This window comes from Microcaecilia unicolor, chromosome 9, assembly GCF_901765095.1.
Source record: "Microcaecilia unicolor chromosome 9, aMicUni1.1, whole genome shotgun sequence".
NCBI lineage: Eukaryota > Metazoa > Chordata > Amphibia > Gymnophiona > Siphonopidae > Microcaecilia > Microcaecilia unicolor.
The window spans coordinates 108730853-108757176 of NC_044039.1; the positions used below are offsets into that span (position 1 = coordinate 108730853).

The 26324-nt window shown below is 43.6% G+C and overlaps 1 protein-coding gene across 2 annotated transcripts in view; it reads left to right on the forward strand.

The window, feature by feature from the left end:
* The window catches only part of RALGAPA1 (Ral GTPase activating protein catalytic alpha subunit 1), an 882008-nt gene that overhangs the window by 347870 nt on the left and 507814 nt on the right, over positions 1 to 26324 (forward strand). For both annotated transcript variants that reach the window (XM_030214290.1, XM_030214291.1), the window contains exon 25: positions 21424 to 21552. In XM_030214290.1, coding sequence (XP_030070150.1) covers positions 21424 to 21552 — 129 coding nt within the window. The remainder of the gene's footprint in view (positions 1 to 21423; positions 21553 to 26324) is intronic.

Here is a 26324-nt window from a genome sequence, read left to right on the forward strand (position 1 = left end):
AAATAATACAACACATAATCCCGTTGTACAACATTTCCTATAATAATGCTATCAACATTGTAATAACATGAACTGAGTTATCAGCAATCACTTTTCTCCCCTCCCTCCCCCCCCCCCCCTTTTTCATTCCCTTAATATAACATTCTGATGATTCGACGGTTCTATTACAGCCCCTTATAACCAACCATTTCTTAGTCTCAATCTTATTGGCCAAATCTTATGCTCCTCCCCCTCTCCCCCCCCCCCGTTCCCCCCCCTCCCTGTTAGCATGGTTCAGCCTTATCTCAACCTATCCTCTCCATTTCCCCATGGCAACCCATTGAGCACTTGGCTTCTTGCTTTCGGTGAAATCATATTTATGTATTGTCCCCAAACCGTCAAAAACCTCCCTTCCCGTTTTGGTGTCATTCTCGCCCCTCTCGCTTCCCATAACATCAGTTGGTGCATCTTATTCCGCCAGTACCAGTAAGAGGGGGGGGGGGGTGTCCAATATCCAGTGATTCATAATACATTTTTTCCCCACTATACAAGATTTGCTCAGGAACACTCTTTCTCCCTGGATCCCTGCATCCCATTGTTCAGGCACACTCAGCAGCATTCTTTCAAACGTAATAAGAACCTGGGAGCCTATGACCTCCCTTACGAATTTGCCTATTCTCCCCCAGAATGCCTTTATGGTCTTACATTGCCATATACAGTGTATTAGATTAGCACCACCCTGCCCACATTTTAGGCACTCATCCGTCTCTGTCACCCGTGCATGAAATGCCCTTCTGGGAGAGAGGTAAGCCCTATGTAGTATTCTATATTGGCACTCTTGCAACTCTGCACTATGTATCACCTTCTGCATGCCCCTCAATGAGTGTTGTAGATGGTGTTCAGAGATAGTCCTATGAATTTCAGTTTCCCACTTCATCGCCACCTCAGTCGCCCGCTTTTCCGGTAGCCCTTTCTCTAGCTCTCTAAAAAACCAAGATACGGAGACCTGTCCCAACGCATCCCCTTCCAAGAACTCCCTCAACTTAATCTCAAATCTATGGGTTAGTCCTCCCTTTGGGATACTATGTATGTAGTGGGCCCCCCCTGAACACTTGCGTTGGAAGTCAGCTATGGAAATCATAGTGTTATCGTCCTTGAGAAAACTACTCAATAACTCCACCCCTTGGCCTTGAAGTGTGCGAAACACTGCATTATCATTGCCCGGTGTGAAATCCTTATTCCCAACAAGAGGTAGTAGTCTGCTAGCCGTTGGATCCTGACCCCACCTTTGTACCAATTCCCGCCACATGTGCCATAACGGCCCCAGCAACATGCTATCTCTAACTTTTTCAGGTAGTTGTCCTTTTCTCCTAACATAGATTAAGTAATTCAGGTGCCAGGGATGAAAGTATGCCCTTTCTAGATCCACATCCGTGTAGGTGTTTGTATCAAGGACCCAATCCCTCAAATGCCTCAATAGACACGCCTGATTATATGTCCTCGTATCTGGAATGCCTAACCCTCCCTGCCTCCAATTCCCTATTAGGTATTGCCACTTCATCCTAGGTTTTCTACCAGCCCAGCAATACTTCACTACTAATCTTCGCAATGCTACCAACTCTCGCCTTCCCAGGCGCAACGGTAACGCTTGCAGTACGTAAAGCCAGCGCGGGAATATTATCATTCGAAATAGTTGTATTCGACCCATAAGTGACACAGGTAGCCCAGACCAACGGGATAATTGTTCCTGAGTATCCTTTAGCAGCTTGGCGATATTCAGGTCATAAATTTGTCTGGTATCCATAGGGAGCAGTATTCCCAGATACCTAAAGGAACCCCTTGCCCACCTTATAGGGAATCTATCTCCCCACTCCCCCTCGAGTTCTGCATTGCTAGCTAGCGCTTCAGATTTCAGGAGGTTCAATCTGAATCCTGAGAAGTCCCCATATTCCTTTAAACTTTCCATGAGATGTGGCAGAGATCGTTTGGGATCAGTGATTAATACCAACAGTCTGCGAAGGCTGCTGTTTTAAAGCTATGGTCGCGTATCGTGACTCCCTGAATATCTGTATTATGTTGGATTTCTCTGAGAAGGGGGTCCAACGCCAATATGAAAAGTAATGGCAATAGTGGACATCCCTGTCTCGTGCCCCTCTTTATCGGGAACCAGTCAGACCGTAGACCATTGGCGAATATCTGAGCCTGCGGGTCTGTATACAAAGTTCTGACTGCCCTCGCATATAAACCTGTGATCCCATAGGCCCTCAACACTGCAAACAAATAATTCCAATCAACTTGGTCAAACGCCTTTTCGGCGTCGAAACTAATAAGCAGAGCTTTGCTCCTATCATGTCTTATTTTCTCCAGGGCGACCCATATTCTACACACATTCTTAGCTATTACCCTCCCACACGTAAACCCCACTTGTGAATCTATAATTAAAGATGGTAAAAATCTGGCTAGCCGATTTGCCATTATCTTTGCTAAGAGTTTTAATTCAGTGTTTAGCAACGAGATCGGCCTATACGAGTCTGGTTTATCAGTTGGCTTACCTGGTTTCGGCAATACGCTAATTTGTGCTCTATTTAGGTGCCTAGGCAGTTGATCTTGTTGTATGTTGTCATTAAACACTGCGGTCAATACGGGGCTGATCTCACTATTAAGGAGCTTGTAGAATTCCGGCCCCGGTGCCTTCCCCTATTTGCTCCATTTAATTACTAGGTCTACCTCCTCTTCTGTAATAGGAGCATTTAATACCTCTGCATCCTCTTCTGAAATCTGTGGCAGGTCTGCACTATGAAGATAAGTCTCACTAGGTCTTTTTGTTTTGCATATAGGCGGCGAAAAAAGTCCCCCAATATTTTGACTATACTTTCATCCGTATTTACCCGTGTTCCCGTGTTATCCTCCATTGCGAGTATTTTTTTGGCACTGAGTCGCCTGTGGGCGTTCTGAGCTAGAAATCTACCACTTTTATTAGCAAACCTATATAGCTTGTACTTGTAATATATGTTCGTTTTCTGCGTTTGCTCATGTAAAAGTTCATTGAGGGCCTGTTGTGCCTCCAATAATTGTCTTTTAAGTCTCAGTTCATGATGTACCCCATATTTCTTCTGTAGCACTACTACCTGTCTTTCCAGCCTCATCACCTCCCTATTTCTGACCCGTTTATTAAAAGCTAGATAGGATATTATATCTCCCCGGAGTACCGCCTTCGCCGCTTCCCAAAAGAGCACAGGATCTATCCTATGTTGTTCATTGTTACTGCTATAGTCTCTCCATTTCTCCACCAGGAAGGGCAAGAACTGGGGGTCGCGGTAAAGATAGGTTGGAAAACGCCATGACCCTAGCTGAAATCCTCCCTCTCCTACTTTAATCTGGACTCTCACCCAAGCATGATCAGAAATCGTTATGGGGCCTATCTGTGCCTCCTCCACTTTTGTTAGTAACTCTCTGGAGATCCATATATAGTCTGTTCTAGACAGTGTTTGGTGTGCTCTGGAGAGATGTGTAAAATCTTTGTCTACTGGGTGCAATATTCTCCATACATCCACCAGTTCTAACATGTCACAAATTCTAGAGTTACCTCTCTCCCTTCTGGCCAGATCCCTCCCAGTTGGGTGGGACCTATCCCAAGTCGGGTCTAATACGTCATTCAGATCTCCTCCTACCACTAAGGGAATGTCACCCAAGATATGGATTTTGCGTGTGATTTGAGTAACAAACTTCCTATCATAGGTATTGGGAGCATATATATTGCATAGCAGGAGTGGCTGTCTCTCCACAACCACTGAGGCTATAACATATCTCCCCCCTCTATCAGCCACCACCTTCTTGACCTCTACATTCAAGTTTTTCCTTATCAGTATCGCCACTCCTCCCTTTTTTCCAACTGCTGGTGCATCGTACAGCTCCCCCACCCACCAGGTTTTCAACTTCTCATGTTCCTCCCTTGTAAGATGCGTTTCCTGCAAGAACGCTATGGACACTTTTTTTATCATTCAACACTTTCAGGATTTTTTGCCTCTTAATCGCCGAGTGGATGCCCCCCACATTCCATGTTATGCATTGCAAAGTTGTCATGTCACACCTCTCTCTGTTCTGTGTCTTACTTGTAAGGCTTTATTTACACTCTTCTTTCTTATACACAGAGAGAGCGTCCCAGCCTCCACCCTCTCCGTCTCTAAGGATTCCTCCTTCACTCTCCTTTGGGCCGCCCTAGGTTTTCCTTCATACTTCTCCCTTTCCAATTCCATGCATACAGGGATTTCCCCTTCCCTTCCCCCTCCCTCCCATCCACCCCCCTACCCCCCGTATCCCCTTCCCCCTCTATACCCACCATCTGTTGTCCCTTGCCTATTGGCATAACTTCCTGTTTTCCAAGGCTAGGGCGCATCATGTATCTGTGGCTATCCCCACCCACCCAACCCGTCACCAGAACTTATTTCTCACCAAACCTCTTGTGTTAAAACAAGACCAACGAAAATGTCCCTTCTGTTCATGTCCATCGTGAGCACCCTCAGTTCTCCTCAGGCTAACAGCTGTGCCAGCCCCTCACTGTACCAGTGATCATTTGGCAGGCTGTAGTCCTGAGAATTCCATGTCTTTTAGCCCGAACAGCCACATTTATCTGCTTTGCTTGAACTTGGCACGTAATAAATCCTCAGTGGAGATCCAAACAATCACTGTCTACAACCTTTATGGCCCCTACTCCTCTGTCTTGTCTCTGCCATTGGCTGTCTGCTGTGCCAAGTGCCCTTAATGCTTCTAACAACTGGGCCAACTGTAAACTCTCAAAACACAAACAACAGGAGTGGGCAGTGGCTCATCTCGCGGTATCTCCTGATATGAGCCAGTCAAACTCAATTATAACTTGCAACTTGCATAACGATACTCCTGTAACCCGAACATGTCAGTAACTTACACTTGTATGGACCAGTCCATCTCCACTGAGGCTGTTAACTTGTAAGCGATGCTCAGTGTAGTCTCTTCTCTCCTTGATAGAGCTCCCTCTTGTTCTCAGCCCTCACGCTCTTTGGCCAGCATTTGGTCTACATACTTAGTTGCTTCTTCCACTTTCTCAAAGTAGACTGCTTGGCCATTTTCCAGCAGTTTGAGCTTAGCTGGGTAGAGGAGACTGAATCTGTACTTGAGCCCAAAAAGTTTGGTGCACAGCGGTGCAAAGCTTTTTCGCGCTGCGGACACTGCAGTGGAATAATCTTGAAAACAGAGGATTTTTTTTGCTTTTATATTCCAATTGCTTGCCTGCACGCAGTTCTTGTAAGATAAGCATTTTGTGGGCATAGTTCAAGATCCTAAAGATCACCACTCGGGGTCTTCCTGTTTCCTCCCTCCTCTGGCCGAGTCTGTGCGCTGTTTCCACCCGTAATGCTGTCGCCAGTTCCTCGTTGCTAAGCACCTCCGGTAGCCATTTTTCCAGGAATACGCAGAGATTCCGCTCAGGCAGGGTTTCAGGCAGCCCCACAAGGCGCAGATTGTTCCGTCTCGAACGATTTTCAAGATCGTCGAGCTTTGCCTCCACCTCCGCAAGGCGCGCCTGCATTCTGGGTTGTTCCTCTGAGACCTTTTGTATATCCTCCTCCGCCTGCCCAACTCTACGCTGACCTCCTGAAGTTCAGTAAACAGTTGCGTGTGCCTCTCAGTCAGCCCTTCTAGTTTGTCCAATATAAGTTGCAGCTTATTGCCCACCGCTTGCTCCACCGCTGCCCTCACCTCTTCCGTGATTTCTGCAGCACACGATGTACCGGGCGATGGCGATGCTGGCGCGGCCCTGTCCGCCATTTTGTTCTCCGCGGCGCAAGCTTTTTCTTTTAGATCTTTGCAGGCCGTTTTCGCAGCCATCCGCGTCGCTTCAGCCGCCACCAACAGCCAATTTGTGTGCAATATGCCATCGCTTGTTTATATTTCGATTTTTGGGTGGGTGCACGATTCTACGAGCGCAGATTTAGATATGCACCCCGGAGCAGTTCTGCCTCACGTCTTCACCGCACCATGCCTCCACTGGAAGCGGGTATGGACCTTATAAGCATTTTCCTGTACCAACACACACACTGAGTCCGCCTGTATCTCCCCACAAATTATTTCTCATTCACTACCTGAGAACTTACAATTGGAATCCGCCTCCCATGCTCCCTGAAAACTAAATGTTTTGGGATCCCATCCCCTAATATATCTATATATCACAGAAATTGGCCTAGGTAATTTTCGCAAAAGGACGCACAAATTTTCCAAACTTTCCAATTTGCGGGGATCCTCTCACCGCCAACCCAAGGTATATAAATCATGCTGAATTTGTAGATAGGAGAAAAACATCCCCTTTAGGAAGAGCATACATGGAGCGCAAAGTTTCATAGTCCATTACCCGCCCCCCCCCCCCCTTCTGTATAACATCTCTAAAGCAAGACAAGACTAGTTGTTCCCATCAGATAAACGTAACATTCTCCCTCCCCGCCCCAAAATTCGGTTCCCATCGTATTGAAGCCAGTGAAGACGTCCGATCTAATTGACCCCATCTTTTCCTTATTGTTCCCCATATTCCCATCAAATGTCATACAAATGGATTTTGTATACCACCAATTATTATGCCCATGCCATCCAAAGTTCTTAAACAAAAACTCAAGAACCGATGAGAGCAATAGGATTGCTCCAACCGGATAGCCAGTTTATATTTCCCTTTCTCCCAATCTAAAATCAACCGCATTTCGGCAGCCAAATAATACCATTCAATATTAGGTACCGCTCTTCCACCTAGTTCAGGAGCCCCCCCAAAGGACCCTTTCCACCAAATGGGGCCGTTTACTCCCCCAAAAAAATAAATTCAGAAAAGGACCCCTGCAATTGCAGGAGCACCCGCTTTGGTACCGCCACGGACAAAGATTGGAATAAAAACAACCTAGGCAACACATTCATCTTCGCCACAGCAATGCGCCTCCACCGTAATAGCCATAGCCCCTTCCAGCGGGACAATTCTACCTGAATTTGATCTACTATCTTGCCATAATTCAAACAAAATACCCTTCCCAGGTCCTTTGGAATTTGAATCACCAAACAGCGAATGCTGTGAGGTGCCCATTTAAATTCAAAAGCAGTTCTCAATCTACCTTCCTCCAGTTGTGATAGAGATATCCCCCAAATTTCACTTTTATCCATGTTAACTCTCAGTCCTGCAAACCTCTTAAATTCCTGAAATACCTCCAACGCTATGGGCAATGTCAGACTGGGGTCTTTAATATAAAGTAACACATCATCCGCGAAAAGGGCTATATGATGCTCCTCCCCCCATCTTCATGCCTCGAATATCTGGGTGCTGACGTATCAACTCTGCCAGAGGCTCTATATACAGCACAAATAAAAGGGGTGATAGGGGATATCCCTGCCTAGTCCCCCTTCCAACTGGAAAAATTGAATGTATATCCTCCATTGAGGGCCACATATAATGCCTCTATCCAAGTACCAAAATTAGCTCCTAGACTCATGCGATGCATCACCTCTCACAAAAACTGCCAACTTACTCGGTCAAAAGCCTTCTCTGTGTCAATGGCCAACAGCGCCACACCCGGTGTAGAACTCTGCTTCCCAAATCAAATGAAGAGTATGCCTAATATCACCTACTTGGCGCGTTGGGATAAATCCTGATTGATATATATGGACCAATTGTGGCAACATCTTAGCAAGGATCTTCCCATCAACATTCACGAGAGAAATAGGTCTATAGGATCAACACACACTGGGATCCTTCCCCGGCTTGGGTAGGACTGTTACACCTGCCTCAGGCATAGAAGGTGGTGATCCATTGCCCTCCTGGACTCCATTACCCACCCTTACCAACAGATCCCCTAACTCCCCCACAAAGCACTTATAAAACCTTGCCGTAAACCCATCCAACCACCCGCAAGGTCTTTACGGCTGGTGTGATCGTCAGTCAATCGAATCAGGGTCTGCTTCTTCTTAATCCAACTAGGCCATTTGTTAAACCGAGTCAACTGAGCAATCGGAGTCCATAAGATCCGCTCTGGGTCGATTCCCGGAGTCAGGCATCACCTAGACCTCTTAAAATAGGCCTCAGTTTCTGTCTGTGGTTCTCGTTCATCTGGCGTTCATCTGGGCTCCAGTGAATTCGCAAAGGCTTGTGCTTGGTCCACTGTTGTGTAGATTTTCGTATCGCCCTGGTATGTTACTCTTAATTTAGCCGGATATTGTAAAGCAAATCAGATTTTCATGGCAAATAGCTTGGTGCATATAGGTGAGAATTTCCTCCTCTGCGCTGCCACCGCCGCTGAATAATCCTGAAAGCACAAGATTTTCATATTGTCATACCTCAGCTCCTGATCTTTACACAAGGCTTGTAGTATGGCTTCTTTATGTGCAAAATTCAGCAAGCGGCAGATCACCATCCGCGGGCGTGCACTCTCTGATTGTCTGGGGCCCACCCGGTGCACTCTTTCCACCCGGAGTTCACCCAGGTCCGCAGGAAGCTGTATCTGCTCTCGTAACCACCGCTCCAGGGATGCTCGTAGGCCTACCCTCCAGCCTCTCTGGTAGCCCCACGAACCTTAGATTATTACGTCTTGATCTGTTTTCCAGATCTTCTAGTTTTTCTTCATAACCTTCTATCATAGTTTTCAGCTTAGCGTTTCCCCTTCCATCTGCAGCACTCTATCTTTTAGAGCTCCATGCCTCTGTTGGTAATCTGCCAGATCTTTGTTTAGCTGTCCCAGATGCTCCTGGACCTGAGCCAGTTTGCTGTCGATGGGGCCCAGTCTCCTATCCAATAAAGGCTCCATCGCGCTCGTCACCTCCGCCGCTACCCACGCCGAACTGAGGGAAGACGCGGCCGGGCTCGCCGGAGCTGCCATCTTGTCTTCTATGACGCGCGACTTCTTCTCTTTCCGGATGCCTTTCGCCGCCATGGGTTTTTTCGAACGGCACCTTTCGCGCTGGTTACCGCCGCTGTGGGGAGGTTCGATCTGGGGTGAAAATCGCCGATTTCGAGGGGTTGGTAGGTAAGCTGGCAGGAGCGGAGTTTTCACCAGTCACTCCTGATCATGGCGTCACGTGATTCCTTCTTATTAAGTTTTAAAGAGTGACTATTAATCTATTCGAGTGATAAAATACACTTTTATCCTTGATGTTTCTTCGGCTGTCTGAACAATGGAGAGTAGATTTGTTATGTCGTCTGCATAACTAAAAACCTGAAATCCAGCAGGACTTAATACCTGGCCTAATGAAGACATCAGTATAAAGAGATTTTAAAGAGGAGGAGGGGGAAGTAGCTTAAAAAAAAAAAAAAAAGGCTTTACAGCATTGCAGTGTAAAAGCCTTTTTTAAAAACCCAGAGGATATGGGAAAAAACTGCCAGGTCAAAACAGTAAAACAGTTTAGAATATAGGGAGTAACTTTACAAGCCTTTTTGTGTGCAAAACAACATTTTATATACAGAAATGAGAATTTATAAAAAGGTTAGCAAAATGTACACCCATAAAAGTATTTTATACCAGCTTATAAAAGTTGCACATAGGGTTGGAGGTTGAGCGACTGTTAACCCGTAATCATGGGCCAAATGACCGGGACGACCTCTGGAACCACACTGCCCACCTGTAAGCATGGACTGAGTGACCCTGAAGACCTCTCTGATGCAACTTCACCCACCTGTGAGCGTAGGCCGAGTGACCGTGAAGTTCTCTTTCATGCTATGCTGCCCACCCATGAGCGTGAGCCGAGTGACCATGAAGTCTTCTCTGATGCTCCTGGGCTTCTGTGTGTACACGGTTCCTGTCCCCCAAACAAAATAGTAGTTATGCCCCTTCTCAAACTGGCAATTGTCCTGTGAACTGCCTTCCAAAGTCTTGGCCCAACCCCCCCCCCCCCCCCCCCGCCACCCCGTCACCAGTGTATCATTTCCTTAGTTTCACTCCGCACTTCAACAATGTCCAACACAATGTGGGCCAGAAATCAAAACAGAACTATGTTCAATCAAAACAGTTCTCCTTCAAAATCCTCACTCACAAATAGTGGTAAAGATATTCTTGTATATCCAGGGTCAGTCATATCACCAGAGCCTGCCCTCCACTCTCATAGCTTATTCTTCTGATATACATCCACTTGCAGGCAGTGTTTCAAGACTTCAAAGGATAGGTATCACTAAGAACAATAGTAGTGTAGTCCTCAGCTTCTGGTCCAGCACACTTCCTCTCGGCCTTCTTATGGGAAGACCGAGTTCTGTTTCAACTTTGTCTTTTATAGGCCAATTGATTCTTCCTCCAAGCTCCACCCAGTACAGGTTTGGGCAGAAATTCTAGTCCCCTATTCTGATTGGAGGAACTAGGAGGCTGGCCTTCCATGTGTAGGTGATTTCCCTTTACTACCCTTACTCCCAGGGGTTGATCTTGTGGTTCACCATGACCTTTTTTTTATATCACTTCCTAATTCTAAGTTTTTCGTCCCCGTTTGCAGCTTTTTTTTCTGTCCCCGGGACATTCTTTAGTGATGGGATGTAGACCCTGCCACAGTGGTGCTGGAGTGGAGTTATGCTTAAATCTAGAGACTTTTTTTCTTAGAACATAAGAGTTGCCATAGTGGGACAGACTGAAGATCCATGAAGCCCAGCATCCTCTGGCCAATCCAGGTTAGAAGTACCTGGCAAGATTCCAAAATAGTACAATACATTTTATGCTGCTTATCCTAGAAATAAGCAGTGGATTTTCCACAAGTCCATCTTAATAATAGATTATGGTAGTTCTTCCCAAATCTGGTCCAGGAGGCACCCTAGCCAGTCAGGTTTTCAGAATACCCACAATGAGTATTCATGAGAGAGATTTGCATTCACTGCCTCCACTGTATGGAGATCTCTCTCATGAATATTCATTGTTGATATACTGGAAACCTGACTGGCTGGGGTGCCTCCAGGACCAGGTTTGGGAACCACTGGCTTATGGACTTTTCTTTTAGGAAATTAGCCAAACCTTTTTTTAAACCTGCTAAGCTAATTGCATTTAACCATATTCTCTGGTAACGAATTCCAGAGTTTAATTACACGTTGCGTGAAGGTTCAACCTGAAGCAGTTTACAGCCAAATAAGACTGTACAATAATCACACAAATTTCACATTTTCTTCATAGAATTATTATGAAAAACATTTTCTTCTGCATAGAATTATTATGAAAATCCAGGAATTGTAATCTAAGGCCAATAAGAGAGAAGAAAACTTCCACAATTTGCCAGGATAAAGTCCAGCAGCAAAAGTGCAGGATTCAAACAAAAGGAATAAAAAGAGGGTATCAAAATTGCCTTTATTCTACTACTTACTACTACTACTTAACATTTCTAAAGCGCTACTAGGGTTACGCAGCGCTGTACAATTTAACATAGAGGGACGGTCCCTGCTCAAAGAGCTTACAATCTAAGAAACAAGTGAACGGTCAGTCCGATAGGGGCGGTCAAATTGGGGCAGTCTGAATTTACTGAACGGTAAGAGTTAGGTGCCGAATGCAGCATTGAATTCCAATTAAATTAATAAATAACTACATCAAAGATGAACTAATTTACACTGAAACTTGGTAACGTTGGATCTTTTATCAGTGTCTTGCCTACATCAGGGTTCATATCTTATATAATAATTCTCACCTCCAAAGTTCTGACTTGCCTGGGACCGTGGCTCATTCTGAGTTGGTCTGCTAGGCTCTGTAGATCAGGCTGACATCATATAGCCATTATGATGTCAACTTCAGAACCCGGGGGGAACAAAAACATGCCTCACAGCTGATCCATGTCCAGAGGAGGGTCGCTGGACATGGGTGGCTGGAGGGGGGCAGGGGAGAGAGGAGGGTCGCTGGACATGAGTGGCTGGAGGGGGGGCAGGGGAGAGAGGAGGGTTGCTGGACATGGGTGGCTGCAGGGGGGGCAGGGGAGAGAGGAGGGTCGCTGGACATGGGTGGCAGGAGGGGGGGCGGGGAGAGAGGAGGGTCGCTGGACAGGGGTGGCTGCAGTGGGTGCAAGGGGAGAGGAGGGTCGCTGGACATGGGTGGCTGCAGGGGAGCTGAGGAAAACCTTGCTAGCGCCCGTTTCATTTGTGTCAGAAACGGGCCTTTTTTACTAGTAATTGTATAACACTAAAGTAAAAACATCCAGCTCTTTTGTATGAGCAAAGCATAAGATAAAAAAGTGGTATGAAGCCGCCAGTATGATTAAAAATTCTCTCTCAGAATGATTGTTTGCTGGTTGCAGTGCACTACTAATGGAGATGGGAAAGAGAACTTTTAACTGTCAGTAGTGCACTAGAACTGGCAAGCAACTGGTTTGAAAGAGAGAATCTTTAACCATATTGGTGGCTTCAAACCACATTTTATCTTATGCTTTGCTCTTAGAACAGAGCTGGGTAGTTTTACTTTACCATTCTATAATTTATATGACCACAATGCAGGCAAGGCAAGGCACTGAAACATGAACATGATAGATTTCTTAGCAATGTAATTTTTGTCTTTACAGATGCAGTTAATTATTTCTTTGTTTTAGTTAGAGTAAAGGCTATCCTAATCTGCTTGTCAGTATTTCTGTAAACTTGTATCAAAATAATCTGATGTACAGTCATGTCTGGAAATGTTTGCTTATGTGCACTGTTGAGATTTGCAAGTGAGGAAAAATTTTATTAGAGGGCAAGATGAGGGGGAGCTGTAACATTAGAATGGAATACGATCTCAAAAGAATAATTTTCAGAATCTTGGAAGCTTTTTTTATTCTTTGGAGGAAAGGAAAAAAGAAAAGGGTTGTATCGGGCAGGTTGAACCTTATTCTTCCAATTTAAGCTTAGAATCCAAATTTAACCTGCCCCAACTGAAGTAGTGGAACCATAAACAACTGTCATGGCTTCCCAGGAGCTCCCCCCCCCCCCCCCCCCCCCCTTTGATCCCTCTTTCACCTCTGTCTAGCTCTGCCACTATGGCAACACTGTCTTGGCAGAGAGGCATGGAAAAGAGTTATTTGTGAGACCTACGTAAAAACAATTTTAAACTAGATTTTAGGATGTTGCTGTTGTAGAATGACTGGGATCCTGCCCTCTGAGGACTTAGTTTTGCCTCAGTAGCATCCTAGGGCTAACTCTCGGATTCTTCCTTCTCCATGGATTTTGTTCTCCTCCTCCACCAGGCCTGTTTACTAAAGAGGAGCATGTCAGTTCAAAACACTGATTCTCACCCTGCTGTGCCTGTGGTAGCTTCTGGTGCCAAATGTCTGTACTTAGATCATGGGAAGTCCTGGGATTTGAAATCTGTCCAATTTTCTACTTTGAACAAACTCAGTCCCTGGCTTCCTGGTCCTCCTCCATCAGGGAGCTCTTGGAAGAAGAGAGATTATCTGTGGAAGAGGATGATTTCACTGTTTGTGAACTGTTTCACAAAAATGAGCTTCAAAAAGATGGTCTTGCCTTAGCTGTCAAGGGCAAAGTTGGAGTCAACTTGTAATAATGCATTTTTTTTTTTGGTTGGCAGTCTCGTGGAATGCTTTTCTGAAGGAAATTTGGGCTGAAGATAATTTTTAAACATTTAAGATTTTAATTAAAACTTTATTTTTCTTAAACAAGCGTTTGCAATTGGGTTGGATGGGGAGAAGAGGATACATTAGCGTTTCTGCGGAACATAATTTAGATAGTTTTTTTTTTTTTTTTTTTTTAGAGAGAGAGATTTAGTATTTTAGGCTTTCTTGTTGAATTTGATGGAATTCTTTTTAACTATTTTGAATATTTGTTTTATTGTAAACTGCTTAGATCTGTATAAGTTGAGTAGTGTATCAAGTTTTAATAAAACATAAAACATCTCTCATGTTAGAATCCTTGGAGACTCTGTGTATTTCTTCACTAATACCTTCTTATGCTGCTTCCCTCAGAGATTCCATCATGGATAGTTCCCAAAAGCTACCTTGAGCCTTTCCTATTCATTGCACCATCCAGGCAATTGATTTGGTGGAGTGAAAGACCCCTGATTCAGGGCTTAAGGTGGATAGGTCTAAAGGCAACCTCTATCCTCTTTTACTATACAAGAAGGAGAACTTTAAGCAGCCCATGGTAGATGCCCTGGTGACAGGGATCATGAAGAAAATCACTATTCCTGTGGTGGGCACATCTACCCTATAGGACCTACAGGACTGCAGGCATTGGATCTTCAGGCCCCCATCTGTCCGCCTCCCGTGGCTTCAGCAGGATGTGGAAGCAGATAGGGAAGTTTAGTGATCTTGAGCCCAAGCTGCAGACAGGGTTAGCTTACTTGGCCAATGCTGTCTATGACTTTATCAGGGCTCTCTCCCATTCATTGGCACTGTCCATCTTTGGGAGGTGGATATTCTTGCTGAGGAATTGGTAAGTGGATACAGCATCAAAGGATAACCTCACTAAGCTTGCCTTTATAGGCAAGCTCCTGTTTTTGGATGAACTAGAGAAATTAAGGATTGGGTGAAGCTAAGCCCAAGGGCTCAAAGAGGATAACCTGAAACCTATTCTGGGACACCTGGCATTATAGGCCGGGGCATTCAGCTTTCAGCAAAACCAGAATCAGTCGAAGCAGCCTTCCTTTCAAAATAACAAAAAGTGGGACTTGGTCATCTCACCCTTCTAATTCCTCCTGTTCTACGCAATGCTGGGATCCCAGTCCATTCCTCAGGAGAAGCAATCGGTGGCCAGCTAACCACCTTTTTTGAGGAATGGACCAGAATTATGTTTAACCATTGGTGTTGGACCTTGCCAAGGAAGCATATAAGCTTGAGGTCTCTTGCCCCATCATAGAGTCCTTTTGGAATTCATTTTCAAAACTCCTGCAAGATGACTGGAGGTTGAAACTTTTCTATCCAACTTGCTCAGTCTAGGAGCTGTGGTTCCTGTTCCCAGATTGGACTGAGGAAAGAGCAGGTATTCCATACCCAAGAAAGAGGGGTCCACCTCAAGCACGTCAGTTGATGCCTCTAAATTTCCCACTTACCGGTGAAGACTGTGCATTTTGTGATAGCTTCTGTACACCCAGCTCTGGATCTCAAGAAGGTCTATTTCCACATTGCCATTTGGCCTCCCTACCATAGGTTTCTCAGATTTTCTGATCTTAGGTCAGCATTTCCTGGCCCAAGTGATGCCCTTTGGTCTTGCCATGGCTCCCAGGACATTTTCAAAGACGGTGATGGTGGCCTGCCTGAAGCACAAAGGGATCCTAATACATTCCTACCAGGATTACTGTTTTTTCAGAGCATCCTCTCATCAGGACAGTGAATAGGCAATCTCCAGAGTGTGTTACCTCTTGCAGGTTCTAGGATGGATAACCGGCTTTTACAAGAGCTGAGTGAAGCTCTTTTAGAGGCTGGAATTCTTAAATGTCCTTCAACATCCAGATTGGAAAGATGTTATTCTTTCTTCACAAGGTTCAGAAGCTCTGCTCCCAAGTCCTGCTATTGCTCTACCAGAGATCTCCAATGGCCTGGGATTACATGAATGTCCTTATCCTTATGGCAGCCACCTTGGAGGTGGTGCTTTGGATGCATGTACTCATATGAGACTTTGTCATCTCTGTTAAGTCAGTAGTTGCAGATATCTCAGGACTATAGCCATCTTCCATGGAACCCACAAGCATGCTCCAGCATGTCCTGGTGGCTACAGTACAGCAACCTGTGGTAGGGGAGTTCCCTTGTCTATCTCCCAACTGGATGCTGTTCACTACAATGCCAGTTTGGTGGACTAGGGTGTCCATAGCCAGGGGCAAGTGACTCAGGGGAGATAATTATTTGCTGAGGTGGCATTGGCGATCAGTTGGCTCAAGTTTAGAGTAATGTATAGGGCTTGTTGATCTTTGCCCCATGCCTTCATGGGAGGTCCATCCAAGTCATTTCAGACAATGCAATGGTTGTAGCCTGTATATTAGCAGGCATCCCCTAGCCCTAGAGACTTACCTCTTCTTCTGGGTGGATCACAACCTGATCACCCTTTCAGTGGTGCACATTGTAGGGAATTTGAATTTGCAAGCACACCTTTTAAACAGATATTCTCTGGAGTCTGGGGGGGGGGTGAGAAGTCTTTCTGTTGGGTATCTGATATGATAGTGAAATGTTGGAGTGCCCTCTCCTTGATCTGAACACCAAGGTTCTGCATTTCTACAGTCAACATCAGGAGTTTAGGGTGGAAGATTTCAATACCCTGCTGCAACCCTGGCGAAGCTTGGACCTCCTCTGTCTTTTCTCCATGGTCTGATCAGCAGAGTTCTGTGGAAAATTGTCTCCAATCCAGGGCAAGTAGCACTGGTGGCTCCAAATTGGCTGTGAAGACCTTGGTATGCAGATCTGATCATGCTCCATCTTACTCTTTACAAGGGCCTTCTCAGTCGGTGGGAGGGGGGTGCAATTCTAATGGAGGATCTGCCCCTTTGGTCTTACTGCCTAACTCTGCAGACGGCAAAACTGATGTGTAAATATTGCTCGAAGGCAGTCATTGCCACTCTGTTGCTGGTGGTGTAGGCCGTTGTTCAGAGCGAGATGCTCTTCCTGACCAGGCACCTCTGTCTCAGATTTTGGTTTTCTGCAGGAAGAGTTCACTAAGGGTCTTGCCTTAAGTCAGGGGTAGGCAACTCCGGTCCTTGAGAGCCGCAGGCAGGTCAGGTTTTCAGGATATCCACAATGAATATGCAGGAGATAGATTTGCATACCATGGAGGCAGTGCTTGCAAATCAATCTCCTGCATATTCATTGTGGATAACCTGAAAAACTGACCTGCCTGTGGCTCTCGAAGACTGGAGTTGCCTACCCCTGCCTTAAGTTCTTTGAAGATCCAGGTTGTGGAATTAGCATGTTTTAGAGGCTGTCTAGAAAATACCTCCTTGACTTCTCACCCTCATGCAATTCATTTTCTCAAAGAGGTTTGCCAGCTCCAATTGCCAGTGAATTTGATATGTCCACAGTAAAGTTTGAATCGGATACTTAAGGCTTTCCAGAAGGCTCCTTTTAAACCACTTAAGGCTACTATTACGGATCTTACTTTGAAAATAATTTTTCTGGTGACAGTTTCATCAGTTCCTGTTTTTGTTGAACTTTGCAATGTTTTCTATTATATGTTTATTCTTTATTTTTAAGGAATGAAGGGTCATTGGTACCTTATTTTTACAAGAAGTCTACTAGTGTGTAATGCAAAATACTGAAGTGTAGGAGATGCATGGTGTACTTATAGCTCAGAGCACACTTGTGTAGTTTTCTAGCTCTACCTTCTGGCCAATGGATGCAACACCGAACATCCTAGACTGACTAAAGAAAAGAAAATTAGTAAGTAAGATCTAATTTTTCCTTCAGTAGTTATCCCAGTTGATAGCATTAGTTAAAATGTTGTCATGTAGGTATTCAGCAGCAGATATGCATGTATATTATCAAAGTCGCACACATCCACACAAACATTGTTGGGTCATTTGTGTCTTCTTTGGAATGAGTATGAATGTCTGTGCCTACTTTCCAGTGGAGTAATTTTGTAAAGGCAGATAAGCTTACATTCTGCCTTTATAAAACACTAAAAGCACTAAAATTGCAGCTATTGAGCTTCTTGATTTTGATGGTCCACACTCTGTTAAAACAATTTTTAATAGGAATTTTTTAATATAAATTTGAATGATTAATAACTTTTTTGTTTAATACCTTTTATAAAATAGGCACAACGTATGCATCGATGTGCCTTCACAGCCTAGGTGCCCTGTTTATTTATTTGTGACATTTATATCCCACATTATCCCAAACAAGTTTGAGTTCAATGTGGCTTACAATAAACAGTATAGGATACATAACAAAGAATAATGCATAAGAAAGTAATTTGTTGTAAGGAGAATCCAATTTTACAATACAATATCATAAACATACTGGGGTAGCTATGGATGTTTAACATTTAGAAAATCTATTATGAATGAGAAATTGTACATGAAGCAAAGAGAAAGTAATGGTAAATAGAGTTATAACCAATTCAGGTAATAATTGTTTGAGATATGGTCGTTCTTTGTGAGGGTTTGTTTGAATAGGAACGATTTGAGGGTTTTGCGGAATCTAGTATATTCCTGTATATTTCTTATTTTGGGTGGTAAGGAGTTCCACTATATATAAAACTGTTATAAAACTATCCTCATAAAACATTTTACTTGTGGGTTTTTCCCTCAGTAATAAGTTTTTTTTAATGCTAGCTGTGGTAGCAAACCAAAGTACAGAATTTTGTGTTAATAGATAAATAATGATTTAAAAAAAAAAAAAAACATAACATGTCTGACTTGTCAGTTGTGTTTTACATAAGTACATATGTGTTGCCATACTGGGACAGACCGAAGGTCCATTAAGTCCTGCATCCTGTTTCCAGTGGCCAGTTCAGGTTAGAAGTACCTGGGAAGATCTCAAAACAGTACAATACATTTTATACTGCTTAACCTAGAAATAACTCAAAAAATAGTTAAGACCGTCACTCTGTCTCATATGTTAAAATAACAAACAAAATACACAGAGTGTATAAATGACAATGAGGCATATTTTCAAAGCACTTTGGGAGGCTAAGTTCCATAGGTTTCTATGGAATTTTGGGAGGCTAAGTGCTTTGAAAATAAGCCTCAATGCGGTAGTCTTAAATCCTGTTTGGACTAAGGTGAAAGGGAGTCTCATACAGAATCTATCTGTTGATAGTAATAATGTTATCACTCAATAGGTGAAATTATTACATATATTCATGTCATAATCATTGACTCCACCTCCACCAACCCTTTAATAATAACACAAAGCAACTTGCTCTGTTCTCTTTGTAGCTCTGTTCTCTTTGTATTAAATCTCAGTAGATATGTACTTGTCAAAAAGCAACACACTGCACTTATCTTAGGCGAAAAGGTGCCCTCTTAAATCCCCGACAGGTACCCGTTTCGTACAAACTTTGTCAAGGGGGAGTGGCTATAATTCCGATTCATGCCCCAGGCTTCAGTGTGTGCTGGTTACAATCCTTTCACCTTAGTCCAAACAGGATTTAAGACTACCGCATTGTCATTTATACACTCTGTGTAACCTAGAAATAAGCAGTGGATTTTCCCCAAGTCCATCTTAATAATGGCTTAGATTTTTCTTTTAGGAAGCTATCTAAACCTTTTTTTAAACCCAGCTAAGCTGTCTTTTTATTTAAAGACACCTGGTCTACTATGGTCTCTATTGCAACCTCGCTATCAGGATACCCTATCTTCCCTGTTTATTCTTCGAAAAATGCCAGCAGCTTGGTCCCACCCTAGTTAAGGTGGAGCGCATCATTCTGGATTAGGCTCCCCCTTCCCCAGAATGTTGCCAAGTTCCTATCAAATCTAAAACCTTCCTCCCTGCACCATCGCCTCATCCACGCATTGAGACTTCGGAGCTCTGCCTATCTCTTGGGCCTTGCGCGTAAAATGGGGACGACTTCAGAAAATGCTACCCTAGAGGTTCTGGATTTGAGCTTTCTACCTAACAGCCTAATTTTGGCTTCTAGAACCTCCCTCACAAAATGTTTCTATGTCGTTGGTACCCACATGTACCAATACAGTTGGCTCCTCCCCAGCACTATCTGGCTACAGGATTACTTCCAGCTTCACCAGGGTTGTGCAATATCCTCTCACACCGAGGATGTGTCTCCAGGAACTTCTGCCCAGGAGGGAAGGGTTAGGATGGCTGTTGTAGTTGGTGATTCAATTATTAGGCATGTAGATAGGGTGGCTGGTGGCACAGGGGCTGCCAGATTGGAGGTGGGACTTCTGTACAACATCCCTGTAGGCTTCCTCTATGTCTTCTTCAGCTCCTCTAAGTCTGCTACTCTAGCCTCCAGAGAATGGACTCATTCTCTGAGAGCTAGGAGTTCTTTACATCGAGCACACACATATAACCTCTCAGCAACTGGGAGATAATTGTACATGTGACACTGTGCAAAAGACTGGATAGCACCCCTCTTGCTGCTGGACTGCTCTTCATCTTAGTATTATAGAGTTGTTTAAAACCTTTTAAGGTACTAGGGATATCAGATGATTATAAAGAGTCTTAAGATTATATGGTATAATATGTAATTTATTTAGCGTTTTCTTCTCAGAAACTAATGTAATGAAAACTCTCTTCTTGTCCTAAATAGAATAATTGACTATAAATGAAGAATTGAACTAGGGGTGAGTGGGGGGTGGGAATGAGGACTGTACTAGGCCCTGCTGTGCTTTCTAGACTCTATCTGTTAATACTCTGGCAGAAAATTCAAGTTTTTAAAACTATATGGAAAAGGGTATGGAGACTAGTTAATAAAGTTTGCTTTTATTTTTTTTTTAATTCTAACTGTGTTTATGAATAACTCACAGTTCCTCTTTTAAACCCAATCTTTAAGATACCAAGCACAGAGCAAAATAATGTCACCCAGAGAAATGTCCTCTTCTCTCAGAACTTTTCAGAAAGAAAGTTGTGTGGGATCTTTCATCTCTATATTGTTTAGATTCTAAGGAGACTGCTTCAAACAAACCCCTTGAAGCTAACCCAGTAATCAGATTACCCTTAGTTACCTTTGCAAATATTCTACTTCCTCACACCTTAACCCCTAATTCAGGTCAGTAGCAGTTCTACCTCTCCAGCATGCAAAGAACAGAAAATAACTTTCTTTTAGGAGCTTGCTACGATTCTTTTTAATACTCGTGGCTGTTAAGTTTCTACCTCTAGAGAATTTTTCAGTTTAAAACTATGAGGAAAAGGATGGAAACTAGTTAATATTTGCTTTTTTTTTTTTTTTTTTTTCTAAGACTGAACTGCGCCCTGCTGTGTCTTCTAGACTCTATCTGTTAATGCTGTGGCAGAAAATTCAAGTTTTAAAACTATGGGGAAAAGGGTATAGAGACTAGTTAATAAAGCTTGCTTTTTTTTTTTCTTTAATTCTAACTGTATTTATGAATAGCGTTCAACTCCTCTTTTAAACCCAATCTCTAAGTTACCAAGCACAGAGCAAAATAATGTCACTTACCCAGAGAAATGTCCTCTTCTCTCAGAATGTCTCAGAAAGAAAGTTAAGTGGGACCTTTACTCTCTATATATATTGGACCTATACTCTCTATATAGCTTGGATTCTAAGGAGACTGCTTCATCAAACCCTTTGATGCTAACCCAGTAATCTGGTTGCCCTTAATAACCTTTGCAAATATTCTACTTCCTTATACTTAATTAACAGCTAATTCAGGTCAGTAAACGGATAATCATATACAGGATATTCTGTTATAACACAAGTAAAACCCAGATGCTTTTTACTTTACTAGTACCATATATTAAACTTCTATGTTATAAGAGCCTTTAACCAATAAGTTCTAGTAATTTTGCACTTATTCACCTCTTCTTTACAACTTATTTCTGTTTATTAGTTTCAGAATGGGTCAGATTTCAAACAAGGCAACGGATGTACTTTGTGTTCTTTTCTAGGATATTGTAAATACCATCATCAAGCACTGTTCCCCTCAGTTCTTCTCTCTTGGTCTACCTGGTGCCACTCTTCTGGTCATGGATTTTATTGCTGCAGCTGGGAGAGTAGCTGCATCCTCCTCTCTCAATGTAAGTAGTCAGCAGTTTTCATTCAGATGCTTCCCTATCTATGCCAAAATGTGTGGCTTACAGTATCAGGGATGTGCAAGGCAGATAGAGGATCCATGTGGAACAGGGGTGCATAACCTCAAGAGTCGCAACCCAGTTGGGTTTTCAGAAATTTTCAGGATTTTGACAAAGTATATGCCTGAGAACTATTTGTATGCACTGTGTGAATTAAATGTAATGCACGTTCAGTGTGAAAATACTGAAAAACTGACTGGGTGACAGCCCTCGAGGATTGAGGTTGTGAACCCCTAAGGTTCTATTTTCTTAGGTTTCTGTAAATGGGGGGAAAGTTCTTAGAGTTGGGGACCACATTTTGGGGGGCTTAGTTCACAGCAGAGGAGCAGTAGGAACCATTCTAATGATATTTATGCCTTTCAATCATTAATTTTTGAAGTTCTAGAATAAAAAACAGCCTGAAGACGTTTCCATTTTATGTTAGCTTAAAGTTTTGGTAGACAATGAGAACAATTGTGGGGGGAAAAGAAGGATTGTATTAAAAATGAGAAGAAATATGGAGGAAAGAAGGATTTTGTTGTAGTGTTAAACTTAACTCCAAGTTACCTTGCAGGTTAAACCCACGTTAGTATTTTGATTTCAGAAAACAAAATGGGGATTATGCCCCTGTATTGATAACATTTTGTCTGTACCTGGAATATTGTATGCAGTTCTAGAAAAGCTCCAGAGAAGTCAACAAAAATTGAGATGGAATGGCTCCTTTATGATGCATGCAGAACAGGTTAGGGCTCTTTGGTTTAGAGAAGAGAGAATTGAGAGGAAATATGAAAGAGGATTTGTAATTTCTTGAATCATGTGGAAAAAGTTGATTAAAAAAACATTATTTAGTCAGATAATCTCTCAGTTCTGTGAATAAGGATCATGGAAAGGTCTTTTCTTTTTGGAATATGCAAGTGACTTAGACTGTCCACTGTTGGAACAAGAATGCTAGTCTCGATTGACTTACTAGTTTGATACTTAAGTTCTTGTATCTTGGACATTCTGTGTGAAACTTAAGTTCTTCATGAATCAAATGCTATATAAAACCAGGACTGTGTTGTGTGTAAAATAATACGAATCCACTAATGATGACTCTTAAAAATTCTTTTGTCCTTTTTGTTTTGTTTGTGGCCTGGTATTTTCGTTTTCCTTCAGCTAAATTAGAACCAGTCTCTTTTGGATTATGGAGCCATAAGATGCCAGTTACAACTACCCAGGATTTTCCATCTATTTTTCTAAACACCTCTCTGTCTTCACTCCCCCTCCCCCCCCCCCCCCCCCCCAAAAAAAAAAATATCCTAGTCGCTGCAGCAACTGTCCTCAGCCAGGACCCACAAACTTTCCAGTACCTCGCCAGTATAAGTGCTAAGTTCAGCAACCAGGTGTTACCATTGTTAATGGATGGGGACTCCCTCCTACATGGATTATGAATGCTGCTTCTGCATTACCAGCTGGAACAGCAGAAGCCTGGCCCAGAAACTGAGATCTGCCAGACAGCAGTGCACAGCTTACTACATGAGCCTGCAGACCAGCTCAAAATTCATCCTTCAACGTATCAGTATAGATTAGAATATTTTATTATGATCCTTGTTTTCCTTTCAGGTATTTCTGATCAGAATAATCAGCTCTGTTTGTTGTTCAAAGTTTAGTTTGCTAACTCATTATACTGCCTTTTATAAAAATATCAAAGTGGTTTACAATAAAGAATACATAGAACATAGCATTCAGTTAATAGGGACTAGGAAAGCCAGAACTAATGCATTTCATGAGGGATAGTAGAACTAAGTACAGCTAATACAAGTAAGCATGGAGACAGATTCAGCAACAATCTGACAGTGACCTAGACCACTGCTACCAGCTGTGATGACCAGTGGGTTCAGCCCTGGTTAGATATGAGGGTAAGGGCACTCTGATCTCCAAAGGCTAATGTAATAAGCCTCTTTTGATTTGAAGTGAGAGGAAGACCTTTCTAGTCTCAGGATGGTGCAGAGAGTCATTTCTGAAGACAATATGTTACATCAGAAAGTTATTCTTTGAAGATGAAGGAGAATAAGCAATGAGTGAATTATCAATAAAAAGGCAATTCTGGTTTTGGGGGGGGGGGGGTTGCTGCTAGACGGTGGCTCTTTCCCTCAGCTCCGATCCTTTTCCCTTCTATTTTATTTACCCAGATCATGCCCTTCTAATTACTGCACTTTTTGTGGGTTCCTGAGTGCCTCTTGGTGCTGACTGTCCAGTGGCAAGCGGTTTTTGGAGCACAGGTATCCTGCTGCGAGGCATGCCTGTGAAAACTCTGCAGCCTGTATGGGACAAACTGCGCTCGGGACCTGGCAGGATAGTGGTGTCACCTCCCACCCCACTTCCGATGTTTACACTGTAAGACAAAGCAGTGGAAGAACTTACAAAAAATTTGTTGGTGTTGATAACTGTCTGCCTAAACTTCAGGCCATTGTAGATGATATTCGGGACTCTGACCAAAGACGGCCGTTGAGCAACGCATCCGCTGATCAGGAGGACATAGAGAGGCCTCTTAGAGATGTGTAGGCAAGCTGGAGACCCAGTGCAAGACCCTGTTGTCCTATCTGGAGGACCAGGAGAATTGTGGACAGTGCAATAATGTTCGGCTGATGGGCCTGCCAGAGTCGATCCAGGATGCATGCAGAGCTGTGGGACCTCGTGGAGCAGTGACTTCTCTGGACAGTTGGCTTGGACTTTGGAGAGGCTTGGATTTGAGTGGAGTGAAAGCGTTTATTTTGGGGCCACACTAATTTTTTGATGCCCTCCCCCACCAAGTAGGGGAGCGACCAGCTCTTCTGGTCCCCGGAGAGATCAAGAGAGAGAGAAAATATACACACACACAAGATAAATATACAACTCAAAGGCCTTTGGAAGAGAGAACTAAGGGTCTCACATAATAGCAGTGAGGCACTCAGAACTGTCTCACAATTCCTCAGGTCCTCTGCTGTTTTATTAAGAATGCATTAAGTCATAAATTAACTGGTTACATCACAAATCATGGGACACAAAAAAAAAATCATTGGTTAGATTATATTCTGCTTACATCTGCAAGTTCAGGGGTTCAGGGTAGTTTCCCAAACTGCTAGTGGTTCCAGTAAAGTCTAACATTTATAGTAATGCGGAAATATCATACATTTTTCCATACTACATCTGCATGCTCAGACATCTGCATATTTCTCTCTTACTTCCTTATTCCTTTGCAAACATGCGTGTTCTTAGTGACTTCCCAGAATCTGAACAAAACATTCATTACAAAAGTTGTTGAAACTGTTAATTCAGCAGTCTGTGACTAGGTTAAATGCATCTGTCCTGCTTTGTCTTAAAATTATCTCAGTTTCACATTTATAATGTTTAACTCTTGATAGCCCACCCCCCCCCCCCCCCCCCCCAAAATCAGAAGGGAATATCATTTTCATAGTACATCCTTAATACCATCAGGAGCATGTGCGCAGAGTGGGGCGTCAACAGGAAGATACTACCACGAAGCCCAGACCAGTGTTGGCACAGGTTTCGAACTTTGCAGATAAAGAGTTGGCGGGCTACTGCCAATCCAGCATATTGGAATACAAGAACAAGAAGTTGCTCCTCTTCCATGATTACTCTGTGGTGGTTGTGGTCAGGCGCTGGCACCATAATGTGCTGAGCTGTGCAGCTGGGGCCTTCACTTTGTGGTCCAGTTTCCTGCAAGAGTGAAGATCTTCACAGCAGATGGTCAACAGCAATGTGACACCCTGGAAGCTATCCAGACTTTTGTTAGACAGTTGCAGCAGCCGTGATGGTAATGGAGCTGCGTCGCTTTGAACATAGTCATTGCTGCTGATGTTTGTGCCTGCCGCTCGTGTTCTATGGTGTTTCCTTATTCTGTTTAGGCCGTATATGTTGGATACCATTGGGACTGCTCCTATCTGTTATGGACTAAATGTGCTGGGACCAAGTAGCAGCAGCATGCCTGGGTCACTGGGTCTGGACTTTGTGGTGGGTGATATGTGAGGGGCATGCGCTGTTTGCTGAAGGAGCAGGAACTCTGTCAGACCTGAACTGTGGGGCAGGCCCCTCAGATACCTACCTGGCATTCCACTACTGCGCTACCATGTTTTTTGTACCGGTTGACACTATTGGATTGGTGTGTTTTTGCCTTTGTTCGTGTTGGAGACATTTGAACTTTTGCTGTTTTCTGTTGTTGGGAGTGGGGGAGGACATGGACTTTGGTGTGTCTTTTAGGGGTTAGAGGGCTGGGTTGATGAGGGTCTTCAGTGGGGTTATTGGGATTGGAGGAATGACTGGGGGGGATGAATGTATGATTGTGTGGACAGATGTCTGAGGCCTTGGGTACGCTGGTTGGTGGGGTTCTATTGGGGGGGGGGGGTTCGGGATTGGGGTGGGTTTGATTTGGGTGTGTCTGGTTTCTCCCGTTGCTTTGGGTGATTCAACTGGAAGACCTTATTCTGCTGATTTATGGTAGGAGGATTATGGCTGAGCTGAAGTTTGATGTGGCCTCACAGTGTGGGAACTAATACTACTTATCATTTCTAAAGCGCTACTAGACGTACGCAGCGCTGTACACTTGAACATGAAGAGACAGTCCCTGCTCGACAGAGCTTACAATCTAATTAGGACAGACAAACAGGACAAACAAGAGATAAGGGAATATTAAAGTGAGGATGATAAAATAAGGGTTCTGAACAAGTGAATAAGGGTTAGGATGAACATGCCAAACTGTG